Here is a 20,440-nt window from a genome sequence, read left to right on the forward strand (position 1 = left end):
CCTGTGTGTTGAGCTCTCTGTTTTAGCTACAGAGTGAGTTATCTCTCTTCTGTTCCATCTTTGTTGGGAGTTGCACATGGGCAGTAGCTAGGTAAGGACTACTAGCCAGTCAGAAGCAGAGTATGAGGGCGTGCCATGCTAGCAGCCAGGCTAGCGTATTATAACAAACTGATGCCGTTTGTCTCTGAAGTGAAGGCTGGACTACAACAGAGTTGTTTGGAGCAGTTTGTGAACAGTGTTTTCTGTTGGAGATGGTAAGTCCCTTTGTGGGGGGTGGGGGTGGGGGGCCTTTGGGCTTTTCCACTTTATAAACCTATAACATGCACAAAAAATAACAATAAAGGAAGGAATAAAGGAAAGGGAAAAAGCAATAAAGCATGATATGAGTCTTTTAAGATCATTTTTTGGTTGACTTGGTATGACTTAGCATATCACAACATTAATAGCCGGAGTGCGCAGGTAAAAGCAGTCTGTCATCTTTTGCTGCAAGTAGGCTGAAACAGTCAGCTCAGTGAAGTCTCCATTAAAGATATGGCAAAAATCTGTTTGCAGCAAAACCAGTCGCACGTCACAGCTCGTCGTACTTTTTTCATTCTGCGCTTTGTCAGAAAACAAAGCTGGTATAGTTAATTTATAAGTGGGCCAATGTGCTTCTAGCGCTGGAGGCACTGAGATTACCCATGTTAAAAATAGAAAAGGGCACTGAATGCAGACACATCGGAAAGCAACACTTACTTATTTACAATTTTGACATGGTAAGCGACCGTGGCATTTGTGGAATGGACAACAGAGGAAAGTAGGGAAAGATCATGTCTTTTATTCTTTGTTTAGGGGAGGGTCGCCCAACTTTTGTATTCATGAAAACAGCAAAATTTTAAAGTGGCTTGTATGGTGCATATTTTTCCACGTAGCTCCATGTAGCTCTCAGTAACGGCCGAGTCGGGTGTGGCTGCCGCCTGGAGACAGAATGAGAAAGAATGGCATGAGACAGGAGTCTCATGCAATGATTCCTGATTCCCAAAGTGGAATGTATGAAAGCAATGAAGATTATAATGATATGTATAGAAACTGTCTAATTAAAAAGGTTGCTTGATGTGGTCTAAATGTGCATGTCGATAGTTCCAAAACATCCACATTTTACAATAGCTAATTTAAAACTCTGAGTTATCTGATAAATTGCTTGTGATGTGTAGTTTCTTACCCATATTGTGGATGTATTTCAATGGGATGATAAAAACAACAACTTTTCATTACAATAATATTGCAAGAAAACAGGGGGCAATGTAGCTTTGTAACTAGCACCATTGGATTACCAGCATTCCATCTTATTTAGTAGCCAGTATAATACAAATTAAAGTTTTACGGTGGCCATTTTCAAATAATTCAATATGTCTGCCACATTGACATCTGGGCAAATGCAAACATTGATTTTCTGACTCCTTATACAATAACCTTTTTAGAAATGTATAGTTTGGCAAATCCCCAAAAAATTCCCACAAAGGTAGTGTATATAGTGAACCTGACTATATTGTGAATTGAGTTTTTAGTATCCGTATATTGTTTGTTGTATGTTTACTTGTGCCCCCTCCAAAAAAAATAAAACACAAAACTTCCAACAATACATCCTGAGGGCAACACATTTAATGTCAATCTATGGATTCTTATTCTAAAGCAAAGAAGTCAAGATGTGGTTGATGCTTTGACCACTTTCAGCTGTTTTTTGGGTTGATTTTTGATCCACCTGCTGCAGTGATGCAAACTGTGATTTGAGCCCAAAAAAGGACATTCACATGTCACAACTGAACAGATCCAACAACCTAATTACTGATGGAGTCACTGAAGGCAGAATGGGTTCCGTGTATGACGGTATGTAGACCAGACCTTCCTCCACAGCGCTGGGGAGGAAGGTCTGGCTAGTCCACACAGCATTCTGGGCTGGTAGAGAAGTGGGATCTGGTTTATTGGCATTTCTTTAAACCAATTACAACTGGATTGGTTGGTGCTAAGCGCCGGAAGGAGCCCTGGTGCTGCTGCAACACAGCCTTGGGAAAGAACTTGTTTTGGTGGACCATGTGTACAATCAAAAATAGCTTTAGTCGTGCAACAGACAACTCAGATTGGACGGATAGTCTAGCTAGCTGTGTGGATTTACCTTGCAGAGATCTGAGGACCAGCTAACCATAGTCCTCAGATTGGACAGATAGTCTAGCTAGCTGTCTGGATTTACCCTGCAGAGATCTGAGGACCAGGTAACCATAGTCCTCAGATTGGACGGATAGTCTAGCTAGCTGTCTGGATTTACCCTGCAGAGATCTGAGGACCAGCTAACCATAGTCCTCTCGATTGGACAGATAGTCTAGCTAGCTGTCTGGATTCACCCTGCAGAGATCTGAGGACCAGGTAACCATAGTCTTCAGATTGGACAGATAGTCTAGCTAGCTGTCTGGATTTACCCTGCTGAGATCTGTTAGTCCTCATAAATCCACCGGAGTTTAGAATTACAACACAAAGAAAGCAGAAGGTGACGGGCATCCCACCTGAAATAAGGGGCCATCCGGCGGAATTTCCAGCAGCAACGCAGCAATCCTGGAAATGGAATGTCATAGATATGAACTAGCATGTATACAACTCCTGCTGTTTGCCTCATTCTGGATGTTCATATTGTTGGCTTGTATGGAAATCATCATGTAGGTACTAAATATAAGGCAGATGCCATGTTATCTGTAGAAGTAAAAGCCATCATATCACTGAAGCCCCTCCTTCCCTGTGTGTTTCTCTGCAGATGGGAGGCACCATGTACAACACGGGGAAGCATGTGTCTCTGAGGCCGGACAAAGCCCACCTTGTGAACATCTCAGGGGGGCCACTGGGTTACAGCTACAGGCTGGAGGAGGTCCGCCTCCACTTTGGGAGCGAGGACTCCCAGGGTTCAGAGCACCTCCTCAATGGGCAGGGCTTTCCTGGAGAGGTGAGGATATAAAGATATTAAAGTATATGTAATATAAAAACAGGACAGAGGATGACACACGTACAAAGTTGAATGTCCTACCAAATTTTAGTGATGGATTGAGACAAATGTGTGGGGGGAAAAAATGCTTTTTATTTTTTTGTCTTTACATTTAACCTATTTTTTTTGCTGATGCATTTTGCACTCAGGTATGTACAGTAAAACACTTTAATTCAGTAAATTGTGATAGTAGATATTTGGGTTTCCAAGCTAACCCCACCTCAATCAAGTCCCTTTTTCAAATCAGCAAATCAAGTTCCTCCCAATTTGATCCTGTGATTCTTGTCATGCCTGTTTTACACAATCTTTAAACAAATCCGTCTCTTTATCTGGTTGAGTCTACATAAAATCAACTATGCAAACAGTGAAGTGCTGACAGACAAACACACAGTCTCACACACAGACACACAGACAGACATACATAAGATAATTGCAGTTAGTAGACATTGGCAAGCTTACTTACTACGTGATTGTTATCTGAGATCAACACACACATAACACAGAATGATACACACACAACGCCATCACGTCGTGAGTTCTAAAAGTCTTCTCGGTTTAGGTCGTCTCTAAAAGTATTTATGGTATTTCAACTGTTCTTTCTACTTTGGTACCATGTAGATCTTCATATCTACACTCAGGCAGGTGCCATATCTCCCGAATTCTCAAAGAAGTTGGAATCTTCCTTTGTGTCTGAGATCTATAACCACTTACCGCTGCTTCAGGATATCATTAGTTTCCTAAAACAAACTGTTTATGCTTTCAATTTGCACGTACCTAACATTTGTTCTATTTATTTGTGTTGAAGACCAACTGCTTCAATCGCTCTTTATTCTGATGGAATAGATTTATTATGCGGTTATGGTTGTATCTAATTTTTTGTACAGAAGCTGGGGTTGTGGGTGACAGAGGTTGTCTATATCTGTATGCTTGTAGTGTAATTGTTTGTTATGTAACGCTCTTCTATCTGAATGTGTTCATAATTATGTATTTGTGTTCATAGGATGTCCTGGAATGTGAGATGCTATATCTCAAGGGGCTTGCCTTCCAATAAATTCTAATTCATCTCTCATTAAGAGGGAAACATTTCATGTGTGAGCTATATCAAAGCTTGTTATCCACCTTGGAATGAATCCAGACCTGGTTGTCGAAAAAGGATGAGCCAGTGTTTTCTTGTTGTCTGTGTGCAGATTCCCCGATCGTCTCTTTTTTAAAACTAGTTTGTTTTGTAAATCAACTCTGTCCAGAGAGACACACAGTGATATTTAAAAGAAAGCTGTAGGCTTTGGAGATGAGTCTCCCTCTTGTTATTTAGCAAGTAATCTCATTGGTCAAATCAAAGAACAACAACTGTCTGCTAGTTGATGAAGTCTGTTACCGAAACAGAAAGTAGAAACCAATCAACCTGGGCTAAATACTCTGAGTATACCTATTCTGAAAACAGTAGAGTTGTGCGTGAAGACCAACCCCCCCCCTTCACCTTCCACCCTCCCCCCTCCCCAACCCGATGTGCATTGATCACCCAAGGAAACCCACAGCAGCTTTTAGGCATTTTTAGGTAATACAAGAATACAGGGGGGCGGGATTTAAATGCGCCCCGTTTCTGTGGTTGGATGAAGGTGGGCCATAGTAAGATCTGATTGGCCAGTGATTAGATGAGAGACAAACCAGTTTGGACAGGAATGGGATCTCTCTCCACTCAGCCAAAGACCAAAGATGTGAATGACCAGTGTTCTCATGAAAGACAAACAAATGGGCCAATCATACGATCTCCCTTCTCTCTATCAAAAAAAACAAACATAAAAACTTTCAACAGCCGTGCATCCCATGCAGCCTACATATGGACCAGCCCACCAAGAAATCTCCCGGTCCTCCCGATGGCCAATCCATGCCTCAAATGCTGATTTTGTAATGATGTCATGTATGTATCTTATGGCGTCCCTCTTTCAGGTCCAGCTGATCCATTATAACCAGGATCTGTATGCCAACTACACAGAGGCCGCCAAGAGCCCCAACGGCATCGCCGTGGTCTCCATCTTCATAAAGGTCAGCGTGTGCTTCTGGGAGTACACTGAAACAAAATGAAGGACCAATTAAGAAACGATTACATTTCCAGAAGAGCTTATCAGATGTTTGAGAAACTCATATGGTAGATTTAAAACATAACCTCTTAGTTGTGGATTATGGATTTTCATTATTCTAAAACTAATAAAACAGTGACTGCCCACTTTTTGAACTTTTTGAGCTCTGGTTCAGGAAGTAATTTTTCCCGTTCAATATGTCTCCATTGACGTTTCATTAAATGATTATGTAAAGAGTTTTAAGCCTGGAACCAAGCCAACCAGCTACGAGATGAATTGTGACCATGAAACATTTTATGCAAAAAAAGACACAAAAAAAAAGCAATGGTACAAGACCGTACACCGAAACGATCATAGACTTCAGTGGTAGCAGCTTGCCGAGTCTCGCTCTAGCCGTTAAACATTTCCATGGTAACAGCGAGTTCCACAAATTACAGATGTCTCGGTTACGCTTAGGATTGTGGGTAGTGTAGTATGTCTCCATAAGATTGCGTAGAAAACATGTTTTTCTTTAAATAAAGTTGATCTTCAACTGACTTCTGTCTTCTACGGTATCCCTTGGATGATTCAGACCAGAGACCTTCAACAGGGGGCCCGGGACCCCTTGGGGGTGCTCAGTGTCGGTGCAGGGGGCCCTTAAAGTTTTGTTAACATTTGAGTTTTTAGATGCATTTTAGAAAATGTAAATCCCCACTGAGGACAGGCCTGTAGGTAAAGTAGTCGCCATCCACAGAGACATTACATGTCATTTAGCTGACACTTTTAGCCAAAGCGACTCACAATTGTTAGGGGCGAAGTGCCTTGCTCAGGGACACATTGGTTAATGCATCATACTGGGAATTGAACCAAGATCTCCCACCACAAAGGTACTGTATGTGTCATATCCACTGCGCCATCACCATCCTCAGAGACAGTTGGATTTACTGTGCCACAAGTATGTTTTTACATATAATATCATGCCAACAATTATTAGGCTATTTTAGTAGCTTAGTATTCTATGCAAAAAGGTATGCATAAAGGCTTTAGGCAGCCCTACACGTTGTTGTAGGCCATTAGTATGTAACTACATTTTATACAATATATGTAGTACTTAGTTAAGAGGTCCTTGGCTTAAAAAACGTTGAAGACCTCTGGTTTAGACATCATGGCTAATAATCAAAATCCTTATGGAGAAAATGAATGGGACTTTTACTTCATAGTGTTGAGCTCTCATGCTGTCAAGGAAAAAATTCAAAATTCAATCCTTAAGACACTTGCTAAATGTGTTTTACTGCAGTGTGCAGTGTCCGTGTGTGTGTGTTGTACTCTGGTTGGTGAATATTTGATCCCCCTCTATTATTTGATCTCTTTGTCATCTTTCAGCTCTCCGAAAACTCCAATGCCTTCCTCAACCGCATGCTCAATAGAGACACCATCACCAGAATCAACTACAAACGTAAGACCCCCCCCCATACACACACACACACACACACACACACACACACACACACACACACACACACACACACACACACACACACACACACACACACACACACACACACACACTCTTACATATCTACAGCTCTGTATCCATCTTATATCTTGGGGTAAATGGGATGTTTTTAATCTGCTGTAAATAAGGTCAATTGTGCCACATAAAATGAAAAAAACCCACCTTGGTGACAAACATGCTCCTGATTGGCTGTTACACCTCTTTATATAACGTGGTAGAATCTACATTTTGTTACTTCGAAGCTACATAGTTGAGTTGGCTAACTTTACTTTGAATTGTCAAATGAAGCCGTGAATCTTTCTTACTTCATGTTTGTTAATATTTTTCCAAATTCTCTATTGGGATTTGAATTTTTTTTTTTTGCATTTTGGACGAATCACAAATTGGATTATTTACCTCCATCAGAGGAGGTTACCCTTTTACTTGCAGGATGCTAGCACCTTTCGCCTGTTAGCATGCTTACATTTGCCAATTAGCACCAAACACTGTACAACTGAGTCTGATGGGAAAGTCATTGTTTTTTTTTGCAGGTATTTGTGGTCATAGACAAAAGTGGTGGACATGTTAAAATTATGAACCAATGAGGATGCTACAGAAAAGATGAGGTATCGCCAAAGTGATTCAAACGCATCCTGAATGTCTAAAGCGAGATGTCATGGCAATCGATCCAATGTTACCTTCATGCTGGGGCTAGAGGTGAAGTCAGGGGATCACTTAAGTCATTAGGACCATGAACGTCTGTATAAAATGTTGTGACAATCCAATAGATAGATGATAAATAGATGGTGAGATATTTCAGTCTGGACCAGAGTGGAGCACCGACCCAACGACTGACAGACGAACATGGCCGTCCCTACAGCCGCACAGCTAGCACTGCTGGAAATCGGTCTAAAATTGAGTTTTTGGGGCGCCCTGGTAGTGTTGTGCCCCTGTAAAAGGGGTAAATAGAAATTTACACACGGACACAATGTTGTTTCATTCAAGTCCAATGTTGTAATGGACGAGCGTATGCCAAACGTTCCCCTACAGTCTGAACAGGGCATTAGCAATCAAACACAGATTAGCAACTCAACCAGCACTTAAAACCAGAAAAAAATGGAAACTTAAGGAAACTATGAAATACTTCCACATGCATTTTCAGTGCATTTTTCCCAAGGTCATATAGGGAAAATACTAGACAGCATCCTAAACACAAATTGTCCTTTCATCCTGTTTATCTTTCAAGACCAATGTATATGAAAAGGTTAAGCACAATGGATTACAGATCTACTGATCCCAGAATAATTTAACTCAATAGAATTATAAACCAGAATAATAAACCATATTTTTAACCAAGCAGTGCAATGAATTACAGCATTTTAACTTATTAATTTAACTTGCACATTTTAAAGTATCTTTTAACCTATGTGTCCTCATTCAATGTAGTCAAAATATCACTGTTACAGTAGCTCACCTGGTAGACTGTGCGCCCCATGTACCAAGGGCCCAGGGTTTGAGTCCGACCTGTGGCCCCTCTCTGCCTCTTGTCTGCAGCTGGCTTGTCCACAGGCCAAAATGCATAAAAAAAAATGTATTTAAAACAAAAAGCGTATTTCTTCTTTCTCTTGTGTACACTTAATAGAGAGGCCAAGTCTTTCACCCTCTGGTGGACCGCCATGGGACCTCATGCCGGAAAACTATTTGTACGATAGTGAACGACGAGAGACAAATCACTTTTTGATTCAGATTTTTTGGATTGTGCCATGAACTACACGTTTGTTTAAAATCCCGAATGTGATGTGTAGGATGTCGTAAGCAACCGGGACCTTGAATTTCCCCTTGGGGACCATTAAAGTATCTATCTATCTATCTATCTATCTATCTATCTATCTATCTATCTTGCGTAAGTGACGTCATAACTTTCTCTCTCGCTGGAGCTACTAGGCCTGTGTGGGTTTGGTTTGTATCAGGGTTTACTCTTTCTTTTGCTTCCCACCTGATTAAAAAAAGACGCTGGATCATATCGGGTGAGATAACGTTACGAATGTGCGTGGCACATAGCTAGAGCTAGTTATCAAGCTAGCAAGCAAGTGTCTTGTGGGAGATATGTAGTTCTCTGAGAGGTTCCCCAAAACTAAGTGCGTCTAGGGTAAACTGAACTTTTCTCGATTTGCTAAATCATCTTTTAAATTGACATGAATTATGCATGTTATATGGGATTCATGGCACAATTCAAATGGGATAAAACAAAAAAAATTGTGTCTTGCCGTTGACTACCATACATATTCTTTCCAAAATGAGATCCCATGGGGTACATAGGAAGGGGAGGGACATTGCCTCTCTGGTCTTAATAAAGGGAGATTTAATCCAACACTCTGCTCTACATACTGAAACACAACAACACACACACACATTTTTAGTTCTTTCCCTTCAGCAAGAATGCCTTCTTAATTTCGTTTCTGTTTTCCGACCTCTGCTGTGAAGATGTACAGCCCTCTGGAGAACCACACACCCACACACACAGAAACTTGTTTTTGTCATGTAGGGGGGACATGGCAATTACTGTTATTAATCCTCTGGAGACGTACACTAACCAGAACCATGAAGCAGGTCTTAACCTTAAAAAATTAAACGGCATAGCCTGTTCGCCATAGGCTACGGCCCAAAAATGGGTCCCATAATGTGACTGTGTGAACAGATTATTTTTTCCCCCTAATTAATTACACACACACACACACACAGCTCCAACATATTTATGTTTTCTAAGGCAAACCATTCCTTTTAGTTGGTCCAAACAGCATAGCTTTATACCCTGTCTGCATACACCACATGCACGCACCCACACCCCCACACACTCATGCAATATCTCATCCCTCTGCTTTTTTTCCTTCGACAGCGTTCTTGCTTATCGGTCTGAACCATAGAATATAAAGAACACACAGTACGTGCACTGCAAATAACGCCTGTCAAATCTCCAGTTATTTCCTTTAGATTTCCCAGTAACACTACTGCATATGATTTTTACAGTAGAATGCTGTAAAGTTACATTACAACCTTGTCAACATGACAACATCACAGTAGTCTCAGCATTACTGTAAAAGAATTCACAATATAGCCACTATAGTAGTGTAAATAGTAAAGTACTGTATTTTTACTTTTTTTATCTTATACTATGTTCAATTGTTTCGTATTTTACAGTGAATATATGAAATACTGTAAATGGAAATGTCGTACCTTTACTGTAAAAAGAATTCACAGTAACTTGCCAATTGTTGCCAGTAAGTTACTGTAAATTTTATGTTCAATTTATTACAGTGTGGCATTGGTGGAGTCACCTATTGGTTTGGGGGCTGCTGTTTTGGATGATTTTGGATTTTGGCCTTTGCCATCTTGGTACTTTGGAGCCAGAAGTGACCATATTTGGACAAAAGTGTGAAGCTTTGGAGAATGACGCGTCTAAGCGAGTGTTGTTTAAGGTTGTAATGCCGCTGCAGCTAGCTAAAAGCTAAAGACACAAAGTCAGTGATTTTTAACCCTTCCGAGTCATCTAGCGGAGTTTTCCGGCAGGTAAATGCAGACCCGTCGGTCCTGGTGCAGTAGAGCAATCGGCAGAATTTCTCTTAACCCTTGTGTTGGCTTCACTTTCTGGACCCTCTCGTATCCCTCGGGTCAAACTGACCTGACCTGACTTATTTGGGGTTTTAAAAACAATTCTGAAATACAATTTGACTTCATCATCTATTAACAAATATTGTCTTTATCTCAATTTCAAACAATTGAGATAACATCTATGTTTAGGGAATGCAATCAGTCTCTACTAGAACACAATTAAAAATGGAAGTGTGATTTGTTTTTTGTCATAAAGTTATAATTCATGTTTAAAAAGTGGTCATATCCAGAATAATTTTCGGAATTGAGTCAGGGATACATGTTTATCCCAGAAAATAAGGTGAGGCTATTGATATTCAGGTAGAAAAAATGTATGCTTGTACGATTTTTCTTCTTGTAAAAATTTGAAATTGGTCAATTAGACCTGAACACCCTACAAGGGTTAAGTAACCAGGTAATGCTAGCGTTAGCTAGCAAGCTTGGTTGGCAAATCGCTTTTTTATGAAATGAAACACAGGGAGAGGGTCACAGTTTAACACAAAAACACAGTTACCCAAAACCAAGTTCAGGTCTATTTTAATGTACACACAGTGCCATGGTTAGCATTGTTAACAGTGTTGCCAGATCTCACGAGACAAATAAGCAAACCAAGCCTGTGAAAACAAAACCCAAAACGACAGGTTGAATCCATTCTTTTACTCCTTTCTCTTTCTCCCAGCCTTTGTTTTATTTGGTCCCGTATTTTCAAAAAAACAGATTGCCCTGCCCAATTAGAAGTAGGAAGCGGGCGGGACAAAACTCGGGACCGAGGGAACAGGCAAGACAAGCTCCTACGTTTAAATAACTACTGCTTGGCAAATTATTATGGAGCTGGGAACAAGCCCAAATAAGCGACTACACACCACGACCCGCGACTACCAATAATTGTAAGCGACTTTACAGAAAAACAAGCCCAAGGTCGGCAATAAAAAGCGGACTTGGCAACACTATCGACGATTGACAGGTTGGCGTGCAGAGATGAGAAAAGTACTCACTTCCCGTACTCAAGTAGAAGTACAGATAATTGTGTTATAAAATACTCGGGTAAAAGCAGAAGTACTAAAGGAAAAGTAACAAAGTACAGGCTTTGAAATTTACTTTAAGTATAAAAGTAAAAGTAGCATTGTTAATGACAAAGCTACCTGGACCAGACAGATGTTACTAGAGAGCATGATGAGAAACTACAGTGGACATGAAATAAAAGGTTCTTTATTCTTTATATGCCATTGGCTACATTTTAAATGGCTGTAATAAATAGTGAAGTAAAAATAGCTTTACTTCCCATCTCTTTCCACTTTCCTAAAGCATCCCCTGCTTTATCGTCGATTTTAAAATGAATATGACCATCTTTTACAAAATGAACATTCTCTAATGAAGAAGACTTGAAATAAGCGGTTGAGACCATAAACCCAGCATGAACATGTTTGAGAAGAAGAGTCATTTCCCAATAGACCTCTATAGTGTAAACAGACTTCTTTTATGCAACCAGTGGAGTCGCCCCCTGCTGGAAGTTAGATAGAATACAGGTTTAAGGGACTTCTGCGTTGGCTTTACTTTTCAGGCATGGACGTTGCCGCTTGGTCTTAACCCTCGTGTTGTCTTCCCGTCAAAATTGAAAATCACTTTTTTTGATGCGTTTTATCGATGTCTAATTAACTTTTTCTTACGTTTTTGAACAAAATCAACACTTTTGACGCTCTTTTTCAATGTTTGTCACTTTCACTACAGTTATTTTTGGACTTTATGGTCAAGAAATAAGGATATTATGCCTAATGTTTGAGTTAGAAAAGCAGAAATAAGGACTTAAAATGAATGGAATGGATGTTGAGGGATAATCACAGACTGGAATATGTCAACTTTTAACCCAATACTATTTCAAAACCTTTTCAAATGCTCTAAAATTTAACAAGACAACCCCAAAATGACCCATCATTGGGTAATTGCAAAGAACATTGACATAGGAAAATGGGTCAGTTTGACCCGAGGACAACATGAGGGTTAATCCTTGTGTTGTCTTCCTTAAAATCAACACGCTTTTTTATCAACGTTTTTAACTTTTTCTTACGTTTTTGTCCCATTTTTCAACACTTTTGACGCTTTTTGTCAATGTTTGTCACTTTTGTTTGACATTTTCAACACCAAGTAACACTAACTTTAGTCTTACAGTTATTTTTGGAATTTATGGTCAATAAACCTCATTCATAGGAAATTACACGTAATGTTTAAGTTAGAAAAGCCGAAATTAGGAATTATTGAGACTAAAATTAAAGGAATGGATGTTGATGGATAATCACAGACTGGAATATGTCAACTTTTACTCAATACTATTTCAAAAACACTTCCATTTGTTTTTCAAATGCTATAAAATTGAATAAGATGCCCCAAAATTAATGAAAGTAGAGATTTGTACTTGGCAAAGAGCGTTGTGTGGAATCAACCATGTTATTTTGGGGAATTAAAAAGAACATTGATATAGGACAACATGAGGACAACATGAGGGTTAACATAATGCACTGCGTCACCTTAACACTCCTCCCCTCTCTCTCTCTAGATGATGCGTTCCTATTAATGGGCCTGAACATCGCTGACCTTTACCCTGACACCACACGTTACATCACCTACGAGGGCTCCATCACCATCCCTCCCTGCTACGAGACGTCCACGTGGATACTCATCAACAAGCCGGTCTACGTGACACAGATGCAGGTACGTGAGTGGAGGACATGGTAAAAACCGACATGCGTTCTGTTAACTGGGGGAGAAATGTGATTTATTTAATTTTTTCCTTCCCGAGTGCAAACAGCTTTGAATTGCAAATAATGACTTCATAACCTGTAACCGAAAGCATCTGCTTTTCTTTAAGTGGTTTACATAAATGAAGCTGTGTTGTAACAGGCATGCAATGAATGCAGTGCATAAACACAGAGCCCATAACACCATTCAAATATTAAATTGCACCATATTTTGCTCTTGGGTAGTCTGCAGGGTCTAAGAAGAATGTGGGGTCGCTTCTGGTGCAAATTATAAAATAAATTTACACTCACCATGGAACCAATTTTGAATTCCTTAAACGATCAAATTGGGATACTTCCGGTTGGAATGATTTACCTGTTGAATTATATTAAATATTTTTGGATAACATTGTAATGTGAAACCATTAATTACACCACATGTATTCATTTAGTTTATTGTTGCAATGCAGCACTTAACATAGGTATTTATAATGAAGGAATTATGTCATTTCTAAACTAATATTCTATTTGTGTTATATTATTTGAATGCATTATTGTGCAATATTTAAGACTCAGGACTTTTGATACACCAAACTATATTTTTGCATAATGTGTATACAAACCCTCTATCTTTCTTATTATTTTATGTATGTATATAGTTGCTCTCAGGACTGTGCACCACATTCCCCCCTCTCTTTTTTCTGCACTACTTACATTTTATATTTTTATATTTTATATTTGGGTTGACACTGCAAAGGGGTTGCTTACATCTCGTTGCACAGGTACCGCACTTATAATGACAATAAAAGCATTGTATTGAATTCTATTCTGTAAAAAATAGATCTCCGTTCATACATGCATTGCAAATCTGAAATGATTTACGTGGTGGAGCTGTATTAGAGAACGCAATTTTTCAAACCCGTTGGACCGACTTCAGCCGGTCTTTGCCGTGCCAGCTCCCCAGAACAAAGTCTGTGTTATGTTATCCCATATTGAGCCCAAAGTGTGAGAATTCACAGCAAGTAAGCGGGTGGGTGTGTTAATGTTTCTGTCATGCGGCTCGTGCAAACCGGGAAGAAAACAAACATCAGAGGGAAGAGGAAGAAGAAGAAAAAGAAGAAGAATATTAAAAAAATATATCTTCACTGGAGAGATGACAAGATTCAGGAAATTCTGTCGATAAGGACCAGGGCCCAACCCCGAAATCAACAAACAAATTCAAGGAACAGCAAGAGACCACATTACCAACCATTGATTGAATTGGATCTTGAACCTCTCTTTCTCAAAAAGACACACACACACACACACACTCAATCACAATTCCCCATTGAGGAATATTAAACTACGGCATTGTACTGAAAACAGCTGAATACGAGAAACTGTGGGTCTTTGAAACAACACTACAATAAATATTGGAACTATTAAAGCAATGTCGGCCCACATGAAGGGCAGGAATAGTTAGTACGAAATGTTTATATTATAAAAAAAAAGACAATGTCATAAGCCTCAATACTTCTACACATACTACACTTTGCTGCAACTTTTCTCCATCATTTAACTGCACTATTGGCTTAAGTTGACTTTAGATTTTCCTATCATCACTGCTAACCACTGAGCCTCCGTCTTGCTCACAGCCAGAAGGTTCCTGGTTCGAATCCAGGTCGTTGACTTTGCATGCTAGGTAGGACTACAGTTGAAAAATAGCCGATTGGCAAACACTGGCACATTTACAGAAATGTTGATTAATGTGCATTGTCCTTATCAATCATATAAGAAATAATCATATTATAGTAATCAAATTTGGTTCTACTGTTTGCTATTTTGGTCCTTATGCTGCTAGAACACCTGCATTTATAAAGGCCTAGCTTTAAATACACCAACTTAGCTCTGTGTCCTTCATGTGTAATCAAAGTGAATTAATAAGTGCAGTGGCGGCTGGTGGAATTTATTCCAGTGGGTATGGCAAACATGTAGCAGACTTTCTGCTGATACACAAAAATAGAATCTGTTCTAGACCCCTGCATTCAGACCATTTCCCCTGTTATATTATTCAAATTAGTCATGAGGCAGGGTGTGTAACGCTAGAGAAAACAACCAAGTGTAGGTTTTCTCTAAATTTAACGGCAGAATGCAAATCCAATATCTATCCATCCATCCATCCATCCATCCATCCATCCATCCATCCATCCATCTGCCCCTTTGCTTATCCAGTGGTCCCTACAGCAGGGGACCTTAAACTTCACTTTCCTGAGCCACACTAACCAGCTCCAATTGGGGGATCCCGAGGCGTTCCCAGCCCAGGGTGGAGATATAATCCCTCCACCTAGTCCTGGATCTTCCCCGAGGCCTCCTCCCAGCTGGACCTCCCTCCACCTAGTCCTGGGTCTTCCCCGAGGCCTCCTCCCTGGTGGACGTCCCTCCACCTAGTCCTGGGTCTTCCCAAAGGCCTCCTCCCAGCTGAACCTCCCTCCACCTCGTCCTGGGTCTTCCCCAAGGCCTCCTCCCAGCTGGACCTCCCTCCACCTAGTCCTGGGTCTTCCCCGAGGCCTCCTCCCAGCTGGACATGCCTCAAACACCGCCCTAGGGAGGCAACCATGGGGCATCCTTACCAGATGTCTAAACCACCTCAACTGGCTCCTTTTGACGCAAAGAAGCAGTGGCTATTCTCTAAGGGAGACGCCAGGCCTCCTCCTGAGGAAACCCATTTCGGCCACTTGTACCCAGGATCTCGTACTTTCGGTCAAGACCCAGCCCTCATGAGCATAGGTGAAGGGTAGGAACGGAAATGGACCGAGATCTAGAGCTTTGCGTTCTGGCTTAGCTCTCTTTTCTTCACAACAGTGCGGTAAAGCGAAAGCAATACCACCCCCGATCTCCGGAAAATCTCCGTTCTATTGTCCATTGTCTTCGCGAACCAGACCCCAAGGTACTGGAACTCCTTCAATCAAACCAAGGACTCAGACCAAATGTATGGGTGCATATTGCCACCTACTGTACCAGAGTGTTACATCCTAAGGCGGATGAAAATCTTTTTTTTTTTTTTTTAATTTCTTGTCCTGACAGTAGAGCTGACTTAAAAGAGCCGGCACCGGATGGGACTCGCTAACAAGAGCTCTGCAGACTCCTCACAGAAAATCGAAGCATCATGTTGTACCTCGGCCCTGAGTTGAAAGCTTTTTCATGTCACTGAAGAGCGGCTGGATGGCTCGGATCCAACACCCAACTCTTCTAAATCAGTGCAACCAATCCACTCACCTGCATGCATCAATATGATCAACTCCCACACACCATCTGCCGTCCATTCTCGCTTTATTTACTCCCTCTCTCCCTCACCAGTCCTTTGATCTCTAGCCTCTCTCTCTCTTTCTTCTTCATTGCCTGTTCCTCTGTCACCCCTCGTTTATGTGTCAATTTCCTCAGCTTTTCCTAATTAGATTTGCTCCACCCTCTAATTTTCTTAGCCTTTTACCTTTCCACCCTACCCTTTCCATGGCCATCTCTTCATCTCTCTCCTTTTTCCTCTCTGTTGTCTCCTTCTACACCTTTTTTTAGTCATATATACAGTTTTTTATTTGTTAAAGTGATCTCCACCAATTTTACAGGTGTCTTTCAACAGCTATATTTAATATGAGAAACTTGACACAAGATACTCGTATTGTAAACCTGAATATCTTTAGAAGAGATATAAGTCAATGAATATTTGGACTATGCAAGCAATGTTGGCCCACATGGAGGGCAGGAAAACTTAGTTAAATGTGTGTCCATATCGGTATAATATATTTATTTTTTATATTTCAAAAGCCTCAAGTTGCCTGTGATTGCCTGTGCCTCAGAAGCAGAGGTGGCAAAAGTACTCACTTTCCGTACTTAAGTAGAAGTACAGATACTTGTGTTAAAAAATACTCCGGTAAAAGTGGAAGTACTGATTAAACTTCTTTACTCAAGTAAAAGTAACAAAGTACAGGCTTGGAAATTTACTTAAAGTATAAAAGTAAAAGTAGCCTTGCGAAAGCTACCTGAAGCACACAAATGTTACTAGAGAGACGCTGAGGAACTTCAGTGGACATGGAGGACATGTCTTTATATGGCAATGGCTACATTTTAAATGGATGTCTGCCAATAGGCCTAAAACATAACATATATGATTATTATGACAGAGACTGGGACTCCAGGTTAATAAGATTCTGACTTATTAGCAAGATATGAATTCAGTTGTGATTCTGTGAGAATTCACAGATCCAGTTTTTATTTTTCATCTTTCCCCCTAACATAAAAATGAATGTACATTTATGTGTGTGCTCAAATATGGCTTCTGGAAATAAAATAAAGGATTAAAATATGAATGATTAAACAGACATTAATGAAGAAGTTCCCCAGCACATTGGCCAGGAGTCCTTCTTGATGCCTACTGTCTCAAACATTTCTTTCAGATAAGGTTGAGGATGATGGGAATGTCTTGCTGTTTTCTTCATTTTCAATCATGTCGGCCCTCCATACTACTATGTGTTAACGTTAACACCATCCATACTATTATGTGCTAACGTTAGCGCCATCAAGCCACAATGATTTGCTGTGAATTAATGCAGAATGCTGAATCTGTTGAGTTATCTTAGTCGTGCGTCAAATGCAACGTACAGTAGATATATTCCCATCATTTAGATTGAATATGGTATTGATGACGTAAACAATAATAAGGATAACTCCAGTGAAATAATGTGAAAGTTGAGAACTAGATTAGGACTGGATTAAAGTGATTCTGGTGTCCAACTTGGCCCCAGTGTGTCTTTTAAAACAACGAGGACGACTTCTCTCTTGCTAAGTTTCCATCCACTTGTCAGTGAATTACAGTATCTGAAGTTCGGTAAAAAAAAAACACACAACCTGCAAATAGCTGGTGAAACGGTTGATGCTTCATAAGATCAACGTACAACCTAGCTAACAGGTGAAGAACACACACAAAACTACTAGCTAACTACTTTAATGTGAGAACTATAGAACAAACAGCTTAAGTGAACTGACAACATGAGTTGTACGACTTACAGTTCTAAAAGACTCTCACACACAATCTCAGCTGGTTATCCTCCGGACAGCTAGTCCCCTTTTCATTTGTTCGCGGTGTGAGACGCGTGTCCGCGCTATTGTCCGACATGACAACCTCTTGTAAAAACTAAAGTAACGAGCCAATTTTGTAAAATGTAAGGAGTAGCAAGTAAAAAGTTGCCACAAAAATAAATAGTAAAGTAAAGTAAAAATATCAGAAAAATCTACTTGAGTACAGTAACGAAGTATTTGTACTTCGTTACATCCCATCTCTGCTCAGAAGTGACTCAATCATAGAAATGAAATGAATAGAACGGCTATTTCCATTCAAATCAACGTAGCAGAGTGGTCAGAGTAGCAGCCATTTTTATGTGAACCAACGGATAATCGTCCATGTAACCGATTTGCAGAAACCCAAGGAGGTAAAGTTTTCTAGTAACTGACAAATGAGCAATGGAGTAGTAATAAAAAAATCCTAAATTAGTCAAATTTAACGACTTTATGCTTCAGCCACACAAGGCACATTGCTATAGTCTGATGAATGACAACTTTGTTTGGCTTGTTTTCTGTGACTGATGTGGCGAGGGGGTAGCTAATGCGGATTTAGCAAGCCAACGTTAGCCAACTGACAAGTCATCCACCGGTCGGCTGGCTGGTTCCACCGTTTTTTCATGCTTCATTGGTGACAGAGAAGGAGTTGAACAGCGTGCTGGGACACACTAACTCGATAATCGGCCGTCGGACAGTCTGTCGAGGTCAGTGACTCGAGTCTGTTTGGTGTGTTCTGTGCCGTTGTCCGTGGGAGGGGCTGTCGGCCTTCATTTTGGACAACCCAACATGCTCGGACCTGTTCTCACTCCGAGCTCGTAAAATACGGACGTTTGGACAGTAGCTGTCCACGTGTGATGCAACAAAAAAGCCTTCGGCATATGTGTAGGACGTACTGGGGAGAGCAGCATCTAGACAGGGTTTGGTGAGGAGTGTAAGAAGGAAATTCTGCATTGGGAGGTTGGCCAAGGGGGTGCATGGGTCAAACACAGGACTTTAACCCAGGAGAGCGGGGTTCATGTCCCGCTTGTGTCCTTAACTGTCCCATTATTGCAGCGTGTCAGTGAAGCCACTTTCTTCTTTAACTGGCTTGTTATTCCCGCATGTCACGGACTCATAGGGCCACCCAAGACCTTTCCCTAAACCTAACAGCGTCGAAAGGAACACCAATGGTCCCGACCAAGCATTTAAAGGAGACCTTTAGCTTCAATAACAACAACAAAGGCACCTGACCAGCACCCATATTTTACAAGATGGGAGTGAGAATGTGTTGATTTTTGATGGAACCGCGGCACGTTCAATGGGTCAGGCAGAAAGTTGAACGGCTAAAGTATCCTAACAACCTACCAACTAAAACACAGCCACCCATCTTTGAACCGTGTTGTTCGTAATTGGACTAAATGGAAGAAACCCTTTATAGTAGACTACTTACTTTTTTCATAGAAGCACAAATATCCAGGAAATATTTGGGCAACCTTTGGGCATGCACACTAGAGTATCAGCCAGATGCTGTCCTATCCGGCTGACTTCCAAAGACCCATTGACCTCCAGAGTGTAGAAGTCCACTAACATTTAAAAAAGTCAAGAATCTAGACCATCCAAATGTTATTTGACCCGATTGATCAAACACCCGTAAAGTGTTGGTTGCTTCTTAACCTAAGCAAACTGAACTGAACCGAACTGGGGTAGTGAACTGATCTGCACAAGCTGAACTCATTTAATGTCTAATAATCTCATTCTCCACCTGTTGCCCCCCCCCCTCCACAGATGCACTCCCTGCGCCTCCTCAGCCAGAACGAGCCCTACAAGATCTTCCTGAGTATGAGCGACAACACCCGGCCCACCCAACCTCTGCTGCAGCGCTGCATCCGAACCAACATCAACTTCAGCAAGCAGGGTCGAGACTGCCCCAACAACCGCGCCCTCCGTCCACAGTACAGAGGTAACAACAGCATGAATAAATCCAACAAAGATTCTATTTGGCCGGACATTAATGCCAAGTATGATTATTATTATTATTATTTTTTCTACTACTCTTTCCATCCCTTTAAAGGGCAGTTTTCCATGCTTGTTCCAAGACTGGAGATATTCTTAAGCTCATGGACCCCAATGACCCCCTTAAAAACAACCAGAAAAACTTTTATTTAACTAACTTTTGATAATGAATCACTCTCATCAGTTAATTATGGTGTTTCTATCTAAAGTAGAAATAAAGCTACACTTAAGAAGACAATAAGACTGGAGGAGTGTAGCTGGGTCTTTCGTTAGTATGTTATGTTGCTTTAGTTACAGCTAAAGCCCATTGTTGCAAAACCAATTTGCAAGCATTACTTGGACACAGATGGTCACATGGTGGCAGCATCATGTTCCATAAACGATAGTTGCTCTCAAATACGTTTGCATGTTCTACAGT

At 40.7% G+C, this 20,440-nt stretch overlaps 1 protein-coding gene across 1 annotated transcript in view; it reads left to right on the forward strand.

Moving 5' to 3' along the window:
• Positions 1-20,440, forward strand: part of LOC116703411 (carbonic anhydrase-related protein 10) — a 136,351-nt gene that overhangs the window by 100,577 nt on the left and 15,334 nt on the right. The window contains exons 4-8 of the mRNA XM_032538128.1: positions 2,783-2,968; positions 4,955-5,050; positions 6,448-6,520; positions 12,759-12,913; positions 19,795-19,969. Of these exons, the coding sequence (XP_032394019.1) occupies positions 2,783-2,968; positions 4,955-5,050; positions 6,448-6,520; positions 12,759-12,913; positions 19,795-19,969 (685 nt within the window). The remainder of the gene's footprint in view (positions 1-2,782; positions 2,969-4,954; positions 5,051-6,447; positions 6,521-12,758; positions 12,914-19,794; positions 19,970-20,440) is intronic.

This window comes from Etheostoma spectabile, chromosome 15 (assembly GCF_008692095.1).
Source record: "Etheostoma spectabile isolate EspeVRDwgs_2016 chromosome 15, UIUC_Espe_1.0, whole genome shotgun sequence".
NCBI classification, from domain to species: domain Eukaryota; kingdom Metazoa; phylum Chordata; class Actinopteri; order Perciformes; family Percidae; genus Etheostoma; species Etheostoma spectabile.